Source organism: Rhipicephalus sanguineus, chromosome 1 (assembly GCF_013339695.2).
Source record: "Rhipicephalus sanguineus isolate Rsan-2018 chromosome 1, BIME_Rsan_1.4, whole genome shotgun sequence".
In the NCBI taxonomy this organism is placed as follows: domain Eukaryota; kingdom Metazoa; phylum Arthropoda; class Arachnida; order Ixodida; family Ixodidae; genus Rhipicephalus; species Rhipicephalus sanguineus.
This window is the reverse complement of record NC_051176.1, coordinates 44,589,479-44,609,694: the sequence shown is the minus strand read 5'-3', so window position 1 is coordinate 44,609,694 and position 20,216 is coordinate 44,589,479. Positions and strand designations below refer to the sequence as shown.

Sequence of the window (20,216 nt, the reverse complement as noted above, 5' to 3'; positions counted from 1 at the left end):
CCTTCGTTGTCACATGTATAAATGACAACACGCCTTGCCGCTGATGAGATTACCGACGGCCGACGCTGTGATCGCCGCTATCGGTGCACTGCGTGTGTTGCTCGTCCTTATATATATATATATAAATGCAGCATGAATGCGACTGGAGTGCCCATCTAATTGTTATGGTAACAGTAGGCACCTGACAATTCCATGAGAACACCGAAGAAATAACGTAGTGTAGTGGAACAAAACAAAAGCCCGTTCTCTGAAGAATAGTTACATCTTGTTGGACAGTAGAATGACGCACTTACGAGAACGCTGGTCCCGCGCTTTGTGGTCTCACTGCAGGAGTTCGAGCAGGCTGCCTCATGTTACGAGCAACTGTGCACCCTGTGTCCAGAAGAGCCACGTTACGCGTTGAGCCGCGCACAAGCGCTCTACCAGAGTGGCCAAGCCTACGAGGAGGCCCTCCAGGTTGCCGCTGCTCTGGCCGAAGACAAGCCCGAGATGGCCCCGGCTGCGAGGCAGCTTCAGGCGGCCATCCGCTACGCGCAGGTAGGCAGTTCATTGCCAGGATGTGTTACGAAAGCCGTACCTCCTCCATGGTAAGTGTACATGACACACAAGAGTCAGGAGCGTATTATGCCGTTGCCTCAAAGTATGGCAAGCCAACGGGCTTGTTTATGTAACAACTAGAGTACACCGAGATTGTAGATAATACTAGATGACATGCATCATTCTGACACACGCGCTTGATTGCCAGAGGAGCTACAAATCACACATCGTCATGTGCGATAAATGAACAACTGTGCTGTTTTGAATTATCATGAACATTGGAGGTCCGGTGCGTGCACTGCAATGTAGTGATTGTCAAGAATATTCCTCTAGACTGACAAATATCTAGAGAAAAGCCAGAATTATGAAAGACTGCATGGGGGCTAATTTTCGAAAATTTACTTCTTCGAATGGTCCCACAGTGTTGCATCGATTGAAATGTACTGGGCTAATTATTTCATTACTCTGTTCGCACATGTCTAGTCTTTTTGTATCCGGCGGTTTGTTTGGGTCCTTGTCAAATTTGGTTCTCTTTGGCAAAACAGAAAAATTATATATTCGTCCTACAATAGCGAGCTGTGGGGGGCAGAAATTATGCGCAAAATGACCCTGCACAATAAAAATAATAAGCAAATTGCTACTAACTTTTTTTCTATCTATTCAGGCAATCGATAAAATCAAGTCATCGAAGCCACTCACTTGTCAAGGCATGTTGAATAGGAACACATTGCGCATTTCCCCACAGAATAGCGACAAGGAACTGAAACTTGTAGCATCGTGCGCCTTTTAAATGCGAAGCATTCCTTAGCGAACCCTAGGCACTTTGAGCGTTTCTATCTACGTACCTATCTCTCTCATAAACCTTCTCCGGCACAACTCTATGCTGCGCAGCGAAGGACTTCACTTTTGCCAAGTACATAAATGCTTCTTTAGCTGAAATTCATGATGCTTGCTCTACAAGGGTTACTTCTTTCTCCTCTTCTTCTTCTTCCTGGGGTAGGACGTTAGCTACAATCTCTTCTGTAGACAGAGTGGCGCATGTCTCAACGCGAGAGTCACAGGTGACATGGTCCTCGAAATGGAAACGCTGTCTATACTCAGTCTTTCAGACAATTTCTGATCAATATGACCTGAGAGGCATTGAATGGTGTCACAAATTATGTTCGTAGAACTGAAATGCGCTGTGCGCTAATTTCGTTAAACTGAAACGCGTTAGCATCGGGTCCAATGGCGCTTCGGCGGGGGATTTAAAATAAAAGGCAAAAAAAAGGTCGAGGTATAAAAGACTGCAGAAAAATAAATGCAGGTAGAGAAAGAAAAAGTCACAGTTTCGCCGCAATGGCGAAGTAATGAATGCGATAGCATAGCAACGAATTGGAATGTAACGCGAAGAACAGAAAGCAGCTCGAAATTGCCAGCGCGTCGCTCAAGCACAAATGACGCACGAAACGAACGCACAGGTACACACAGCACGAGCGCGAACTAGCTGTCACAGTTCTTACTTATTTTTGTTTGAACAGCGCGCTCCTTTTGCAAACGCGGCCGCTGCAGAGCGAAGTGACCTTCGTACGCTCTGTAACTTCAGCGCGGACATCGCGGGGAAGCACAAGACATACCCCCCCCCCCCCAATTCCTCGAAATAAGCGCACGCGCAGGCGACCACGCCCTGTAGGGCGATAATAATAATAATAATATTATCTGGTGTTTAACGTCCCAAAACCACGATATGATTATGAGAGAAGCCGTAGTGGAGGGCTCCGGAAATTTCGACCACCTGGGGTTCTCTAACGTGCACCTAAATCTGGGGCCACGGGCTCAAACATTTTCGCCTCCATCGAAACTGCAGCCGCCGCAGCCGGGATTCGACCTCGCGGCCTTCGAGTCAGCAGTCGAGCGCCGTAACCAATAGACCACCGTGGCGAGGCGCCTTGTAGGGCGAAGAGCATCGGCGTGGCAGGACGACCTTTAAAGCGCGCCCCGCGCGCACTTCGTGCCATCTCGCTGGTGATCAAGAAAGCGTGCTGAAGTAAATGGTGCATATAAACAGCTCGCCATTACAATACTGAAAGACGTATTTCTTGTGGCCTAGCCCTCTAATGCCGCGCTTTGCGGAGCGAGGGGTCGCCCGTACAATTCCCCGCTTCGGAAAAACTTCTGAACTATTTTTCTTTGTGGCTTACATATATATATATATATATATATATATATATATATATATATATATATACGGGCCCTGAGGGCGACGGCAAAAACCAGCCGAGGGTGTCCATATATTTGCTATCGCAATAAAAAGTTCGTACAACTGAATGGTTTGTTTAACTGACGTTCGTTTGACGTGGAATTTTATTCCACAGGAAAATTGGTGAACTTGAGCGCATTAGTAATGTGGCAGTTATTCTTTGCGCGTCGGTCTATGAAGACAAGCCGTGGAATAAGATTAGAATATGACTGCTAGACTTTAGTAATGAGGAGCTCCTAGAAGTATTGGTGAACCGCCGCGGTGGTCTAGTGGTAATGGTTATGGTGCGTGACTGCTGACCCGCTGGTCGCTGCATCAAATTCTGGCCTGGCGGCCGTACGTGACTGCCTTCGTCACATTTTTTTCCTTAAAGTATGTTCATGAGCAACGCAGGCATGACTTGAAATAAAGGAAATGTTTTTCATGTGGCAACGCTAGCTGACATTTCGTACAAACTATTCCTACCCACCCCCCGCTCTTACCTTCGTCACTGTGTCACTGTGGCCTGGCCCTAGCGGGAGTAAATTTTCGTGACTGCGGCCCGTTAACTGAGGTGAGCTTGAGACCCCTGGCATAAACAGTGAGTGTGGAGTTAGCAAATAAGAGCGCCATGCATTTGCTGTTTCGTCAGTCGACGAAAATGGAAGGTTATACGGTAAAAGATCGTTAATTCGCTCCCCTTTAATTCGGAAAATCTGATAATTCGGACGTGATCTCTGGTCCCGGAAAGCATATGATTTGTTTAATGGTATCGAGTTCTCGTTATATCGGTCATACTTGACGCAACCCGGTCAATTCGGACAATCCTCGGAGCGCGCCAAGCACGAAGCGCCACAAATGTTAGACTCAAAGGAGGAAAAACGGCTTTCGCGAAAAACTCAAACGGCCGCGGGCCTTCATAAAGGCGTGGTCGCCATTCACGATCTAGCCATAATCGCGTTGTTGGCGACCAAGACTTGAACGGCTGCGGCCCACTTGCTTCCTCTTCGATTTCACCCAGCGCACGCGAACTGAGTGGGCGATATATCTTAGATCGCGTCGATAGCGACTGCGGCGGCTGCGGGTCAAAGCTGCGACAAGCAGTAGTTTCGTTTTCGCCACGTCCCTTCAGAGCTGCATTGTCGCCATCCATTATTGTACATCAGCGAGCTAGGTTTATTCAGCAGCAGATGCTGTGCTGGGCAGTTTCGTTTCGACAGTGGCCACAGGCCGCGCGCGCGCCTTCGGAACTCCGTGGACGCTATGATCGTGTCTTAATTTAGCGACCACGCTTTCGTCCTCAGCGGATGCGGCACTCAGTAGCTTCGTTTTGACTTCCGGCAATGCGCCCGCAATGTCACGGAACTGGAACGCAGTGGAAGCTGTTGAAAGTGAAGAGCTTCAGCCGCAGTGCGCATGCTGGAATAAAATTCGGTTGCGACATTACCCTCGATCAGCATACTGACGGCGAACTATTTATATACACCATTTACGACTGGTCGTGCGCACTTCACTGAGGTGCTTCAGCATGACACAGGCGTGGTCACTATCACCCGCGAGATGGCGCAAAGAGCCAAAGGGCGCGCTTAGGGCGTTGCCCCGCCCGGCTTTCGCCGCCGGAGTGTGGCTGCGCCTTCGACTCCATGCTTTGCCCTGCAGGACGTGCTCGCCTGTGCTCGTGCTCACGCGCTTACCTCTTTCACCGTAATGTTTTTGTTCAAGCCATAGACTGCACGAAGGTCACTTCGCTTGCTACAGCGGCCGTGTTTGCTAAATGAGTGACCTCTTCATCGTATGGCTTTCCAATTTGTAGGAATCGCATTCATTGATCCGCCCTTGCGTCGAATCTGGAAATTTTAAAATTTATTTTACGCTAAGGGTTTGTCGACGCTTAGAACGATGAACAGATTGCAGAAGTAACAATATACAGGGGAAATGCTAACCGGGGTAATGAAATAACAGCTTGTGCACCTACAATGTCAGCTGAGCTTGTCAGATACATGCGTTTATGAATTTTATTGCGATAGCAATAATATGGACAGTATTGACGCGTTTTTGCCGTCGCCGTCATGTCCCCTACAAAGTCCAAATTGATAAGATCTTCCCGCGCATCGTATGTTCTACTGAGAGGTAAAAGCGCGCGAGCGGGGGTGACTAACGCGGCCGAAGCAGAGAACAAACGAGCCTGCCCATTTCCGTCGCTCGGAGCGTGCATGCGATGACATCACCCCGCTCGCGAGGCCTACCGTCGAAGCAGACAGCAAACGCCTCGCCCTTCTTTAACGAGCATGAGTAAACACGAGGAGGGGGGTGTCGCGTGAGCAGCAACTTTGCACTTCGAATCTGAGGGCGCGGTCGCGATCGCTGGCGCGCGCGCTATCTCGACAGCCATCACGGCGGGCGGCTCGTGTACCCTTCTACGTGCTCGCTCTCAACGCGAAGTGACTATGCGGCGGCCGGAGCGCATAGTCACTTCCAGGAGCAACCATGTTCTCTTACACCAGCGTTTTGTAGTTACGCGAGATCGGATACAAAACAGCTGCCAGCCTCACTTCATATAACAGTACAATTTGTTGCTATCGCATTCATTGCTTCACCTTTGCGGTGAAACTGTGACTTCTTATTCTTTTTTATTTCAGAATGGAGCGGTTCATTTTCTTTATTCATTACTCAAGTCTCCACGTACCTGCTGATTTGGTGAATCCCGTCTGGTGCTCAGGACACTCTTTAGAGTTCAGAATATTAACGAGAACTAACAGACAATAATGTCAAGGTATAACGTGGCAGCAGAAAGCACAGGACCGGGTTGATTGGCGGAACATGGGAGAGGCCTTTGCCCTGCAGTGGGCGTAGACAGGCTGATGATGATGATGAATACCAAGGAAAGTATAGGGGATGTTGTTAGTAGTAAATGTAATGTAAATGTGAAGAAAGAAAAGTGGACGAGTGGACGGGGGGATGGCCGCCGCGGTAGCTCAGTTGGTAGAGCATCGGACGCGTTATCGAAGGTCGCAGGTTCGGTCCCTGCCCGCGGCAGGTTATCTTTTCGTCCACTTTTCTTTCTTTTAAAATGCACATATATACCCCATTTTCCTTTCCATCGCTCGCTGCGTCGTTCTCAATTTAAGTTGAACCCTCTTTGTAAGTCTCCAGGTTTCTGCTCCGTAGGTGAGTACCGGTAAGATGCAGCTGTTATATACCTTCCTCTTGAGGGATAGTGGGTGGGTCAGGGGACAAAGGGGGGTTAAGGATATCATAGTTGAAATCAAGAAGAAGAAATGGATATGGGCCGGGCACGTAGCACGTCGACAGGATAACCGGTGGTCATTAAGGGTAACTGACTGGATTCCAACAGATGGGAAACGCGTGAGGGGGAGACAGAAAATTAGGTGGGTAGTATGTAGATATAACGTGGCAGCAGAAAGCACAGGACCGGGTTGATTGGCGGAACATGGGAGAGGCATTCGCCCTGCAGTGCGCGTAGACAGGCTGATGATGATGATGATGATGATGATGATGATATACCCCATAAAGTGGACGGGGGGATGGCCGCCGCGGTAGCTCAGTTGGTAGAGCATCGGACGCGTTATTCGAAGGTCGCGGGTTTGGTACCTGCCCGCGGCAAGTTATCTCTTCGTCCACTTTTCTTTCTTCACATTTACATTACATTTACTGCTAATAACATCCCCTATACTTTCCTTGGCATTATTGTCTTAGTTCTCATTAATATTGTGTGCAACAAAGAAAAACGATTCCTTAAAATTTCCACTTTCCTTCTTTAGAGTTGAGGTCTCACATACTCACAAGAGCGTTTTTGCTACAATTTTTTTCCGGGAAAAGTTTAATATAATCTTGAAGATTGATGTAGCGCTACTCAAGGGGACTGCGTGGCATTTAATATCACTTAAAAAGTAAAAGATTTGTGACTACAGCCCCAGAAGGACTGTCAGTAAAAGCCGCCGTTATCGTCTCTTATCCGTGAATTAATGAGGTTTGAAAATTTTTATTGCTAACCAGGCGTATGAACTTCGACCTAACCTCTTATGTAGCCCAGCCCTGTCATACGGCAAATTGAAATTTTGGAAGGAGCGAAAGCAAAAATATCAGACGCTGGCGCACACAGGCTCGTCCAAATGCGCGTACAGTACTCACGGGTTGAAATAGGACAAATTAGGGTTACGCATGGCACATGTTTTCGTTTCTACCATCTCTAGTTCGGATCATATCGGCGTAATTTCGACTCTAATGCGTAGATCAGAGCCAACATTACTTCAGAGACCAGATTCGTCGAGACATGACGTGGTTATCTCGAGCAATTGCGCATACAAGCCGTTATACTAAAAAAGTTGATGTCGCGTTTAAATCCGTGAGTACTGTACATCACTTACAATATCCGGCTTTACACGTACCTCCTGATAACGAAGCTGTTTTCCAGAAGTTACAAGCTTCCCAAGGCCCAGTCGATATCTTTTACATCCTCAATACACTGCAATCCCAAAAGAAACGCACCACTTTTATTCAGCAAACAATCGTGCATGGGCGTGGCCAGGATTCTGTCTTGGGGGTGGAAACAGTGTCGCATCTCGGTGGGGGAGGGAGGGGCGAGCGCTGGTGTGGCTTTTGTGGGCACCAAGTGTTCGTGTAGTTTGCGGGGGCAAGTACCCCTTTTGCACCCTCGTGCCGACTCCCATGCTATCGCATCTTCCAAACACGCCAGTTCTACGTTGCTTTCATATTATGCCGCTGCGTACTGTTCTGCGTAATTGATGCGCCAATGTTCGATGACGTCCTACATGTGGCCAATCTACAAAATAGCACTGCAACCGATTGCACGAGCACCCCATGTTTAGCTAAGGAATACCATTAAATAACGAAATTCTTTGAACTACACAGGATGACCTCGCAGGAGCCCGTGCGCTGCTTTTGCAAGGCGGCCCGTCTGAGGATGACAATGCAGACACACAGGTGAATCTTGGCTGCCTCGCTTACAAGGAAGGAAGACCCGACGAGGCTTTGACGCTGTTTAACAAGGCCCTCCAGGTGAGAGACCAAGGGAGCGAGTGAACAATTTAGACCCGCGCAAAAGCTGGGATCAAGCTATCTATATAATCGAAAGTAGGTTTAGGGCAGAACGCCTCGATATTTAGCTATGAGTTTGCCAGCTAATAGAGAGTAGCGGCTGCGCTGCTGCGAGAGCAACACAATGTCATATTTTCTAGTGTGAGAACGAAATTCGAGAATAACACCTTTCTCATCACGAGGGGTGTGTGCATACTACGGCAGGCTCGAGCTTGACCCAGTTACAAGTGCTGTCCGTTTCGCTCCAGTTATTGTGCAATAAAATAAATCAGGGCATAAATGCTCGACACAAACAACAAGGATTGTTCGTGGCTGCAGTTGAATTGAAGGGCCATGTTGCGCCCTCGCCAACATAGTTCATGCATAAGCCAGGAAAGTGCTTCCGCGGCATGACTCTTTGTTGGGTCAGTAATTCATACCGCGCGAGGATAGGGCTAGGCAAGCACGAACGTTGTATTAGAAAATGAACTTGTTTCCTGCATGTGTTGCCGCCACTCAAGATAATACAAACTCATTATTCGTGTTCACTTTGGGGAGCACATTTTCCTGTATACGACAAAGAAAATCTATTCTTACACGTATAACCTTAGTCAGGGATTGTTAGCTTTTGTTGGTCATCGCTCGAGTACGCATATTTTTCTGAGGGCGACCAATGGACACAGATAATCAAGTAAAATGCTACTGCTTAATTAGGGAGAAGGAAATTTGTGTACGTGTTTTAAGTGTGCGTTGACCCTACTCGGTCTGATTCACGTACAGGAGCATTGCTACGTGGGAAACACACACTAGTCTGTCTGAGTAGAGCTGCATATGGTCACGTTATATCTTACGTGAAGAAGTAACCAGTAAGCAACATTTAAATAAAAAATCCAGCGTTTTGGTCGTCGAACGTGAGCCCGGAAAATTGAGCAACACTCATAGTAGAAACAGTCAATTAGTGTACAGACTGTCTGGTCCTGATTCTGACTGAATACTGTAACGACGGCAGTAGTATTTTCACTATGATATAGCGGCCGAACTCCGTTTTTCAACTGGTCTTTTCACGGCAAGAGCGCTTCATTACATGTTCTCGCCCCGTGTACAAACAGTCGCAAGCGGACGCACCTCCTCAGCTGTGGTACGCCGTGGCGCTGTGCCATTACGCCCGACGGGACTACGCGCCGGCCCTGCAGCAGCTGGCTCACATAATCGAGAGGGGCATTCGAGACCGTCCAGAGCTGAGCGTCGGCATGGCCACCGAAGGACTGGAGGTACCCGCTATGAATCAGTTCCCTTTTTATGAGTTCGGCGAAGCCGGAGAGAATTGTTATTGATACGTATTTGTTACTGCATGACAAAAACGTTGGCGGCAGCAGAAATTGCGCCAGAAATATTGCTTCTAGCTTTTACATAAAGGGGCTTTGCAACACTTATTAACGCGATAACGTTACAAGGCTCGTTTCGCAGAAATTCTGGTGTTGGCGTCGGCGTCGTTGGTTGAGAGCGAAAAATGAGCGTTGATCGTGACCAAAAATTCGAGATGGATGCAAATAAATAAATATATGATAATAAAACTTCGGTTCGAGTCGGCATCGAACCTAAGTCGTCTTTTCTACCACAGAGCCACACTATTGCTTGGAACTGCTTCCGAAAAACAACCTGTACGAATTTCATGTAATGCGAGGGGTCTCCTTAAACGCATGCAATGTTGCATGGGAGAAGCGTAGAATCGCGCCAGGCGTCAAGACATGGGAATTGCCCAAAGAGTGAAGGGTTTAAAGGCTCACCCATTACGATGCACTCAGACATATTTGATCATCATCAGCAGCAAAAGCATGAACGAAGTGAGCAGCTAGTAAGTTTGCGTGTTGCCTTAAGGACGCATAGTGGGCACTTCACTGATTCGCAAAAGGAAGAATTATGGCGTAGGGGGCACTTCGCAACTGTACTTGCAGTAGGCATTCTAGGATAGTTTTAAACGGCCAAGGTTACTCGCATAGACGTTCCTTTCCTTGCGGCCTGGTTGAGATGTTCGCCGAGAAGCGAAGTGAGGCTACCGATTAAGAAGGCGATGCGAACAGGGCCGGATTAAGCTATCGCGTTCTGCTCTTGACGCGAACCTCAAGCGTCCTCCTACTTTTTTTTTTGATGATGTAATTCTCTCGCTTTTTCACTACGTTGTGTTTCAGATTTACTGCCACAAATATTATTCGAACCGGGCAAGTATTGTCAGAGTTACAGATACACATGTTATTGTTGTTGCACTCATTAAGCGCTTCCTCTCTTCTTTTGTCCTCACTACCACAATGGTCGACTCTGCGGTACTCTGTTCTACTAGGTGAGGCGACGCACCACTGTCGTGCTGAAAATTAAGCTCGCGCGATGCGGTCTAGCTTAGCTACATGAGTATTTGATGAGGAGTGGCTTTGTTCTGCGCAAGCTCAGTCGACGTATAGTAGCCAAATCCAGATTGCACAATTTGAAGTGTTTTCAATCAGCGAGGTACGAAGCGGTTTCTACCGAGACGCATTGCTCGAAAGGCACATAGAAGAGAGCTAGCGCGCGCACGGCAGGCAAGCGATCAGGTCATTTCGAAGCCGACAACATGCGCCATGGCATACTAGTTCTATGAAATCCCGCAAGTCGCCGGGAGGGTGACGGAAAGGAATGTTTGCAAGGGAAAACGGCGATACACCGCAAGAAACTACGCATTTATTTGTAGCCGTGGCTGCAAGCGGGTGGTGGGAACGAGATGGATTAGCGAGTACTGCAGCGGCGGGCCCAGTATACGACACAAGTGACCGAATCAGGCACGCAGTTTTAAGAAGGTGCACACATGCATTGCGTCGTATGCTCTCTCAGACAAATGCAAAAGAAATGCAAAAAAAAGAACCTTAAAGAGGTGCCGTCTGTCCAAGACAAGACCACGTTACTTTACCTCAGGGAAACACGTTCATAAACATAGCAGGAATGTCGGCTTCACTCATTTATGTGGTCGTTGTATCACTTCTTTCGTGCAGTGCGCATACAGGTGCAAATGATACCGGTACGCCTGCCTAGCGTGTACGCAGTAGTCTTAGTCATCGAAGATTACAAATGAAGACGTGGCCAAAGTTTCTTTTGCGTGAAGGTGAAGGAAGCCTCCTGCCAGCTCGTCACATGGCCACTGGGCACATTATGATCTTGGAGGGCATTGAACGTCACCTTTCTTTTTTCCGAAGTCAGTAATAGCCGCCGTGAATCTCTAGTGGTTGTGGTGCTCGACTTCTGACCCAAAGTTTCCGGGATCGAGCGCGGCGGCCGCATTGCCTTTGTAGCGAATCGCTAAATGCCCGTGCACTTAGATTTGGGTGCACTTTCATGAACCTAGGTGGTCGAAATTTTCGGAGCTCTCCGCTACAGCGTCTTTGACAAACATCGTGATTTTGGGACTTAAAACACCCAAAATCGTTATATATTATTGTACTGACGTCATAATGTTCATTGTAATATCATCTCGAAATTCCCGGTTCCTCCTAGGTAGCCACAATCGCCGTCGGGAATGGTGATTCGTAGATGCCTCCACGTATATTCTCCCATTCTAGCGTGTCATCCCATTCGTGAGGCTGCTAGCGAATTTTGGTAAAGGGACATGTTACACCTGTGTATCATAACATGGTTGATTTCGGGCGAGCACTTCAGTGGAACCCGGAACATAAGGAACAGCCGTTAATTTGATAACGTAGGGAGCGCTCGATTGAACTGGTCGTAAAGAGGTAGAAACAGTAAATGGGTAGAAACATTGAACTGGTCGTAAAGGGAAGAGGTAGAAACATTTACAAGAGTTGGAATTTCCTTCCCTCAACGTGCAAGTTGACTTCTAATTGACCAGTTATTAATATTGCTTATGCCTACAAACAGCGAGGCGATATGCATATTAGTGTTACACAGTCACTAGAACTGAAAAGACAGCGTGGTCTTACTGTTGCATGTAACTTGGATGACTTTGAACGAAAATAATAAACAATTGCCCAGATGTGGACATCGTCTTTTATGCGAGCGTTATTTCTGTAAATATAGTTCTATTGACGATAAGAACAGATGCGTGTTCACTGCTCACATGCGGTAGGCATACATATAAGGAGGCAGCGCCGCATGTATTGGGAGCGTCCTGCATAAGGATACGGCTACTTGAAGTTTGGAGAAAAGTGCGCTCCGCCACTACCCTGTTTCCCGGGGACCAGTGAACTGAAGCCCCCTCCCTAGTTCCCACCTGCCCTCCTGCTTCTCTTGCTTTGGAAGCGTCTTCATGAGAATGCAAATTTTCTGCTGTATGAAGTGGAGTACTTGGCGTACATGTGGACAGAAGCGTCGTCAACAGACCGGCAAAATTTACTTCGAAGGTGTTCTGAGACCCTACAAAAAAGCAGTGCTCGCAGATAACTCGCATAATTATTGCAAGTAGTCTGAATCTGAAAGGTTTGATCTAAAGTACAGACAACAGCTGTGGATTCCTGATATCTACTGATGTTATTTAGACATCGATATAAATGCATCGACGAGTCACGCATTGAAACATGTGCGCCGAGTATGGCACTAGCAACTGAATCTGCATGCACACGTCTGCTGCGACATGTTCTTTCATGTTGAAGCATCGTTCTGTAACCTTCACTTGAGATGAATACCTTAACACGAAGTTGTCTCTTAACAAAATACGGAAGTCAACCTAAGGCAAGAGAATGAATGCGCGCAGGTCCGCAGCGTGGGCAACACTCCAGCGCTGCACTTGTCGGCGCTGGTTGAAGCGTTCAACCTGAAGGCAGCCATCGAGCTGCGACTGGCCAACCCGGCAGCGGCACGCGAGGCACTCACGGACATGCCTCCGCGCGCCGAACACGAGCTGGACGCTGTGACGCTACACAACCAGGCGCTCCTGGAGGCTGACCAGCAACCAGCTGCCGCGCTCGCCAAGCTTCAATTTTTGCTCCAGGTGCTAAAACCTTTCAACGAGCTAACAATTCGCGTTAAAGTTTTGAAAAATTTGCGGCTAGATTAGAAGGGTATATAAAACAAATTGTAAACAACAGCACGACTGACAGACATTTTACTTATGCATGGAATCATGTATACCGCATTAATGATTTTGCGAAATATTTGCGCATGTTCTGATTTAAGAGTTAAAAGTTAATTTAAGAGTTGATAACGGGTTTGACCTCTTTTACAAGGAGCTCCCTAAAAAGAAAAAAAGCGTGGGGTTTCTAAGTCGCAAAGACATGGTAGGCAATATTCAAGAGTTCCCCATTACTTTTAAAGGTGGCAAGTATTGTGATAAAATGAAATTGGCGCTATCAAATGAAAGTAGCTTACGGTTACACTCCAACATCCAGCCATGACGACGTAGTAAAATGATTCTATGAGGATGTTGAATCAGCAATTCACAGGGTGCGCACCGAGTACATCATAGTCATGGAAGACTTGAATGCGAAAGTAGCAAAAAAGCAGAAGGGCGACGATACAACCGGTAACTGCTGCGTCGATTCTAGGAACAATAGAGGAGTGACAGGCGCGTTCGCCTTACATAATGAACTCCACATAATGTCACAGAATCGCATAATGAACACCTTGCCAACGCGCAGGTATAGGAAGTGTATATGAAATCCGTAATGCAAAAAAAAAGATTCAATATAATGCAGAGACGAGGGCAAAGTACAGGACAGAGACGTGGTATGCAAACTAAAATGCACTCATCATAGGTTAGTAAAGGCAAGAATAGCCCTCAACCTGTGGAGAACAATAGCTAGATTAACTACTAAAATACAGGCCAACCTAGAAGTAGTCGCAATAAAAAAATTACACCATCTCCCGCTAAAGGGAACCATCTGTGGATGCGAAGCAGCGGGGAGCCAGTGTCAGTGCTGACGTTGACACTGGCGCTGACGCTTGCGCTTTTGCTGGCGCTAACTCTGACACTGGCGGCGGCGTTTACGCTGGCGCTCATCGCGGACTTGCGCAGATGAGAATGAGGCGTGCGCGCTCCGTCATTTTATACCGCGGAACTACCGTGGCGCCCCCAGCGGAGTATGCAGCTGCTGCACCACCTGTCGTGCGCGCCGCTCCGTAGAGTAGAGGATTCTTAGATAAGACAGGGGGGGAGCGTAGGAGGAGAGAAAGAGGGGGGGACGCGCATGCGCAGTGGGGGGTGCCTTCACCATAGGCTGCTTCGCACCTAAAACAGATGAGCTTGGAAAACCCTCGTTACCAACTACGAAGCTTTAAAACAAGAAGAAAACACCGACGTGCAGAGAATGAACGAAACCACAGCTGCGCTCAAGATAAATCACCAAGAAGTAAACAAAAGTCTCTCACACGCGAAATACTTAAGAAAGTACTGAAGAGTAAAACGGCCAACTGGCGATCAGAAACAGAATTCGCTGAGATAAAAAAGCTGATAAACAAGGGAAAGTCTATGACATAAGGAAGTATAACGTAAAAGGGATAGAGGCAGCAGGAAAACAAAGGAACCCGCATAAAACAGCTAAAAGTAAACTGTGCGTATAGAAAAAGCCTAAATGCACCTACTAAAAGATAAGCCGGGGAAAGTTAGTAGCAAATAATGGAGGTAGCAGGAAATGGTTACACGAAACTGTACAGTTGCCCACAGGCCGTCCATCCTCAAATGAAACTGAATTAGAAAACTGCACTGAAGTTTTATATGTAGCGACAGATTCGGTTAGAAAAGCCATACGAGGCATGCCCATGTAAAACACGCAAAAGGCGGCATAACAGTGGAATTATTCAAAGATGAAGAGAATTTATTATTACAGAAACTTGTGACAATCTACACCCAATGTCTTGAAGTTTCAAATGTGCCAGTGTGCTGAGTACCCAAGAAGGGACTTATACAAGATACGTAATTATTACACAAGGGAGATGGTAAAAACTTGAAGAATGACAGACCAATCAGGTTACTTTCAGCATGAGAGAAAATATTTAGGAAATTTATTTCAATCGAGATAAAATAAAGGCTAGACTTCAACCAACCTAGAGAGCAAGCAGAGTTATTATAAAAATGAATTCCTTGCGTCTGTACATCCCACGCAGGATATTTTATTGCACATAGAATGGTTATCTACAAATACGTTTTCCAATAGTGCAATCTTGCAATGTGTGAGAAGAAACGGGTGCAGCTTGGTTTGAACAAGGTGGCCTAATGGGCAGACGAGAATGGATTCTGCCTCAACCCACGAAACAGCACCTGTGTCATGGTCTCTAGAAACAGATACCTGCACCGTCGTCGCAACATTGACCTGAATAGTCAGCGGCTAGCCTTCAAAACGGAATACAAATTGCTTGGTGTAATCTTGGACAAAAAGCTAACCTTTGTAGCACACATTAAATATCTTAAAAACAAACGCATCAAAACAATGATCATTTTGATGATGATGATGCCTGTTGTTTTGTGGCGCAAGGGCCGGTTACAGCCAAAGAGCACCAGCACGAAATATAATGTGTAAGCAGTGGTGTGGTGAATGACAATGCGTAGGCTTCAGTGGACGTAAAGGGGACTAAAGGTCCTGCGCACTACTCGTGAGTAAAATAGATATGGATAATATAATTATGACAATGATATTCAAGCTGCGCAGCGAATATGAAATATCTTTTGAAAAGCAATACTCGGAACGTGGATTATTCGAAAGTACACCAGCCTCAAGGACCCTTTCAAGCAAGGGTGTCGTGGTGGGTGCATTCAAGCAGTAATCGCGTGGCAACCTACTCTTGAAGAGGGCGTGCTATGGGTCTCTAGCATTAGTAACTTGTAATGCTCTGGAGTCTTTGAAAACGTTTAAACTGTTTGATGGTTCAAAAGTTGGGTCATTGCGTAAAAGCATAGATGGAATGGTATGGAATGTGATCACGATAAGCATGAAAGAAGGAGTTGTTCCTCATATTTTCTCATTCTTTGCATATTAATAAAAAATGAAACACACTGGGTGCATCTCCGCACCTACTGCACGCTGGAGGTTCAGCCCATTCAAGAGATGATTATGGGTGCCGTAAGCATGTCCTATTCTCAGTCTAGAGAATAGGACATCATTTCGTCTCGATTTTCTAACTGATGGCCGGTAAACTATGCACGGCTTAATGAGATGAAGCTTGTTCCTCGTCTGAATGCCCCGAGAATGTCAGCATTGAAGAACGATGGGCCGACCGCAGCGTAAGAGACACCAGCATGAGTCTTAGATGCGTTACTGCAGAACTCTGAACAAGCCTATTTATGCTGAAACTGAGGAAATAAATGCGAATGTGCGCAAGAGCAGCATTTTTCATAACATCTTATGTTACGACATATCACGATCTACGAGCTGGCATTGCCATGGCGGTAGATGTTTAACAGGGGTCATTAGGTGATGTTCAAGGAGTGGGATGCCGGTTGCGTGAGAAAGGCGCCTTGCACAAAGTGAGTGGGGCTGTCTCACTGCAGGACGGTTGTGAAACAGGCCGGAACTGGAAAAATCGTTTATGTTTGGTGATTTGTGATGGGCATTGTCTGAACTCACATCCAGAAAGTACACAAACGCTCACTACGTCCTCTGAAGGTGGAGTGACAATTCGTTTGACTCTACTTAAAGGGTTTCTACAGGGCTCGTTCAAAAGGCACCTGTAGAAAGGCGAATACCTTCAAAACACTTGGTGTGGCAGACTGATAAACTATGGCCCCGTAGTCTAGTCGTGCGCGTAGGAGGCTTTTGTACAAGTTCCTCAGACACTTTTTGTCGCTATTTCATGTTGTGCGGTACAGTACCTTTAAGATCTTCATTGTTCGCATGCACTTTCTTAAAAGATTTAATATGTGGTACAAAGGTGAGCTTCATGTCAAGAATAACGCCTAGGAATTTTAGGCTTCGCCTCTACAGGTAACCGCTGCCCATGCAGGTCAATTTCGGGATCATAGTGTAGGCCTCTCTTTGTAAAAAAGAAAACACAGGTGCTCTTTCGTGGATTTAGCCTGTACCCGTTCTCATCTGCCCATTTGGATACCTTGTTCAGACGAAGCTGTATCTGCCGCTCACAAATTGCGAGGTTGCAGGACTGAAAACCTATTTGCCCATCATCCACATACGTGCAATAAAACATGTTGCGCGGGAAGCATAGACGTAACGAATTCATTTTGATAACAAAACGCGTACAACTAAGCACCCCACCCTGTGGTATTCTTGTTTCCTGCAAAAATGGTCACGATAAAACGTTGCCCACTCGAACACGGAATGTCCTAGTCGACAAGTAACTCTCAATTATATTTAATATTATGCCACTTATACCTAATGCGAGAGGTCTCTCAAAATTCCAAACCGCCTGGTTGCCTTATAGGCCTTTTCCATATCAAGGAACACACAGAAAAAAAGTGTTTGTGAATAATGGCTTCAGGGGTCTGTGCCTCCATACATACAAGGTGGTAAGTCGTAGACCGGCCTTCTCGAAACCCGCACTGATATGGGTTGAGGAGTTTGTTTGACTCCAGGAATTGTAGTAGCCGACGTTTATCATATTTTTAAATAGTTTACAGAGGCAGCTTGGTAATGTTAGAGGCCTGTAACTTGAAACAGAGGACGGATCCTTTCCCTGTTTCAGGATAGAAATTATCATTGCCTCTGTCCAAGCAGATGGGAACTCGCCAGAGGACCATATAGCGTTACAGAGAGAAATGAAAGTTTTTTGTGTTTCAAGGGCTAGGTGTTTTAAGATGTCGTACATTATACGATCAGAACCGTGGGCAGATTTCTTGCAACAGTTTAGTGCAGTCTGCAACTCTTCTAAGCAAAATGGTTGGTTATACGACTCGTTTCTTAGGCATTTCTGGGACGACGAAGTGTTTCTTTCACAGAACGCTTGTACCCTTGTGTCAGTTTTTTTTTCGATTATTTCCCTGCAAATCCTCGGAGCTGCCGCTCCATCCTTGCGGCCATGCTTCAAGACACACCTGAGGATCTGCCTGGCGCGCAACCGTCACGTCGGGCCACGTCCAGGAAACGTGGAAACGCGTCAAGCGACACAGACAGCGAGGCAACCGATTTGTACTCGGAGGGCTTGGAGTCATCAGACGATGACTTCAAGGTCGTCATGAGTCGAACTGCAACAAGAAGACTCCTGCGGACGACATCGTCGGCAAGTGTTTCTACCGTGAAGACTGCAGCACAACGCTGGCCGCACACCATGCTGTTCATGCCCGAAGACCATACGTCATACTTACGACTTCTCAATAGGCAAGTTCTCTCTGTGCTTCTCGAGGAAACCGCGCCGAATGAGATCAAAGACATGAGGATAAATGCACGGAAGAATGCCCTTGCCGTAGACGTTCTGCACCGTAGTGCGCTGCAAAGCCTGCGGAACATAACGGTAATCGACAAAGTGAAAGTTCGATCAGTGATCTCTACAGGATGTAACGGCACTGTTGGCGTCATTTATGACGTCGATCTTTCCATCCCACCTGATGACCTGCCAATATTAATAAAGCCAACTACAGAAGGCACTCTCATCACGCACATCACAACACTTGGCAACTCACGTTGCTTGAGGCTTGTGTTTGAGGGAGACAGCCTCCCCTCACACGTCAAAGTTGGCCACGTTCGCCACTCAGTCCGTCCATACGTGCCGAAGCCACTGCAATGCTACAAGTGCTTCAAGATAGGACACGTCAAATGTGTCTGTGGGAACAATGTTGTGTGCCCGCGGTGCGCTGAATCTCATTCAAAAGACGCCTGTGGTGCAACTGTGTTAAGGTGTCCCAACTGCCATGGCGCTCATGAAGCCTCATCCAAAGATTGCCCGCGCTTGAGGAACGAGCACGCGGTACTCAAGCGTATGGTGCGGGACAATTCAACGCACAGACAGGCGGCCGCTACACTTCGGCGACGACGGCGTCGACACCGAAGAACATCAGTTTTCCTTCCTCCATCATCATCATGGAAGAAGGAAAACTAAGGAGAGGCCCTGACGTCACATTCGTGAAGCCTCCACATCGCAAACACCCTCATCGCCTCCTAGCGAAGCAGTAGTGAAACATTTCGCGATTTCCGTCGTGTCGTTCGCAAGCGCATGCGCGATTCGAGCCTTTTTTTTTTTTTTTCGCCGTGCAAAGCGGCGCCGCGGCGCAGTCGATTCACGCATGCTGCTCCTTGTGTGTGTTCTTTAGGAAAGCTACGCAATGCCCAGCTGTTGGGTACGGTTGCGTATACCCGGTGCAAAGTGCGTGCACTGCGGAAAGTACCGGGTGTCACTTTTCATGTGTACGTACATGTTCGCTTCATTGCTGATCACTAATGCATGGTATTTGCATGCGAAGCTCTCGGATGTGCGCTCTGTTGCTTCTTACTCATTGTGTCAACTCAGAACACACGTGAACTTTTGTTTTTGGCGTCTGACGCGCCGTACATGACATGCGCCGAAGGCATCGTACGATTTTGGAGGCTGTGTCATTCAACGAAAGAGCAATACACTTATGTTGTTGTAAACGGACTACGTGATGTATGTATTGTGCGGTGTGCGCTCGCTGCGTGCTTGTTGTTGTGTGCGTACTCGAATTACGAACTTTATGTGCACGATCGCGTGTACAATAGAGCGGTGTCCTCTTTTCGACGTGAAGTTACGTCAACTATAGGTTGGCGTTGCGCCGAATAGCGAATGCGCTCACTCCATATACACGAACAAAGAACCGCTAATCCGGCAACAGATCGGGAAATCGGGCTACGAGAAAGGGAAGGCCTAACGCCCAGCAGAACGCATAAGTCACTGCTAGGTGAGTTCGAATACGATGATGCAGGGGCTAAACGTTTTTGATCACGGTGCGTACCGGTATTCTGTACTGTTGCACAAAAACGCTCCACGAAGAATTTCAGCACGCAGCGCTCGGGCCTGCCACGCACGGACAGCCTGGTAAACGTCTGCTTGCAACATTTTACTGCGTGCGAACCGCACAATACGCGCTAAATTTACGCCGGGACTACAAATCTGCGCAGAACCTAACCACCGCGGAGGGCACGCCGCGGGGCGTCTGCTGTTTTGTTTGCCCCATACCGGTTTGTTTGCCCCATAAATCTGACGTCACTTCCGCCACACTTTTCGCAATGCATTGAAATACGATAGGGCCTCTCCTTAGTTTTCCTTCCTCCATGTCCTCCATTAAAGCGGCTGCTTTACGAAAACCGAACTCTTCGAAGACGGACACTGCGAAATCAAACGCAGGGACAGCGGTCGCACCTTCCGCAGAGTGGCCCTCGGTTCCACAAGCTCAACCTGCTACGGCGTCACATCGAATCCCACCGGCCTCAACGACCTCACGAACCACTGATGCGATGACTGAAGATCGGCAGGTCGTAACCTTGCTGCAGTCGCTGATGAGCGCCATCCGCGTTCTTCTGAGCAACAT

At 47.4% G+C, this 20,216-nt stretch overlaps 1 protein-coding gene and 1 non-coding gene across 2 annotated transcripts in view; both read left to right on the top strand.

The window, feature by feature from the left end:
• The window catches only part of LOC119390841 (tetratricopeptide repeat protein 30B), a 63,710-nt gene that overhangs the window by 6,562 nt on the left and 36,932 nt on the right, over positions 1 to 20,216 (top strand). The window contains exons 2-5 of the mRNA XM_037658557.2: positions 331 to 537; positions 7,649 to 7,795; positions 8,923 to 9,084; positions 12,546 to 12,782. Coding sequence (XP_037514485.1) covers positions 331 to 537; positions 7,649 to 7,795; positions 8,923 to 9,084; positions 12,546 to 12,782 — 753 coding nt within the window. The remainder of the gene's footprint in view (positions 1 to 330; positions 538 to 7,648; positions 7,796 to 8,922; positions 9,085 to 12,545; positions 12,783 to 20,216) is intronic.
• Positions 5,720 to 5,791, top strand: Trnar-gcg (transfer RNA arginine (anticodon GCG)). The gene has a single exon. It is a non-coding gene; the product is annotated as a tRNA-Arg (tRNA).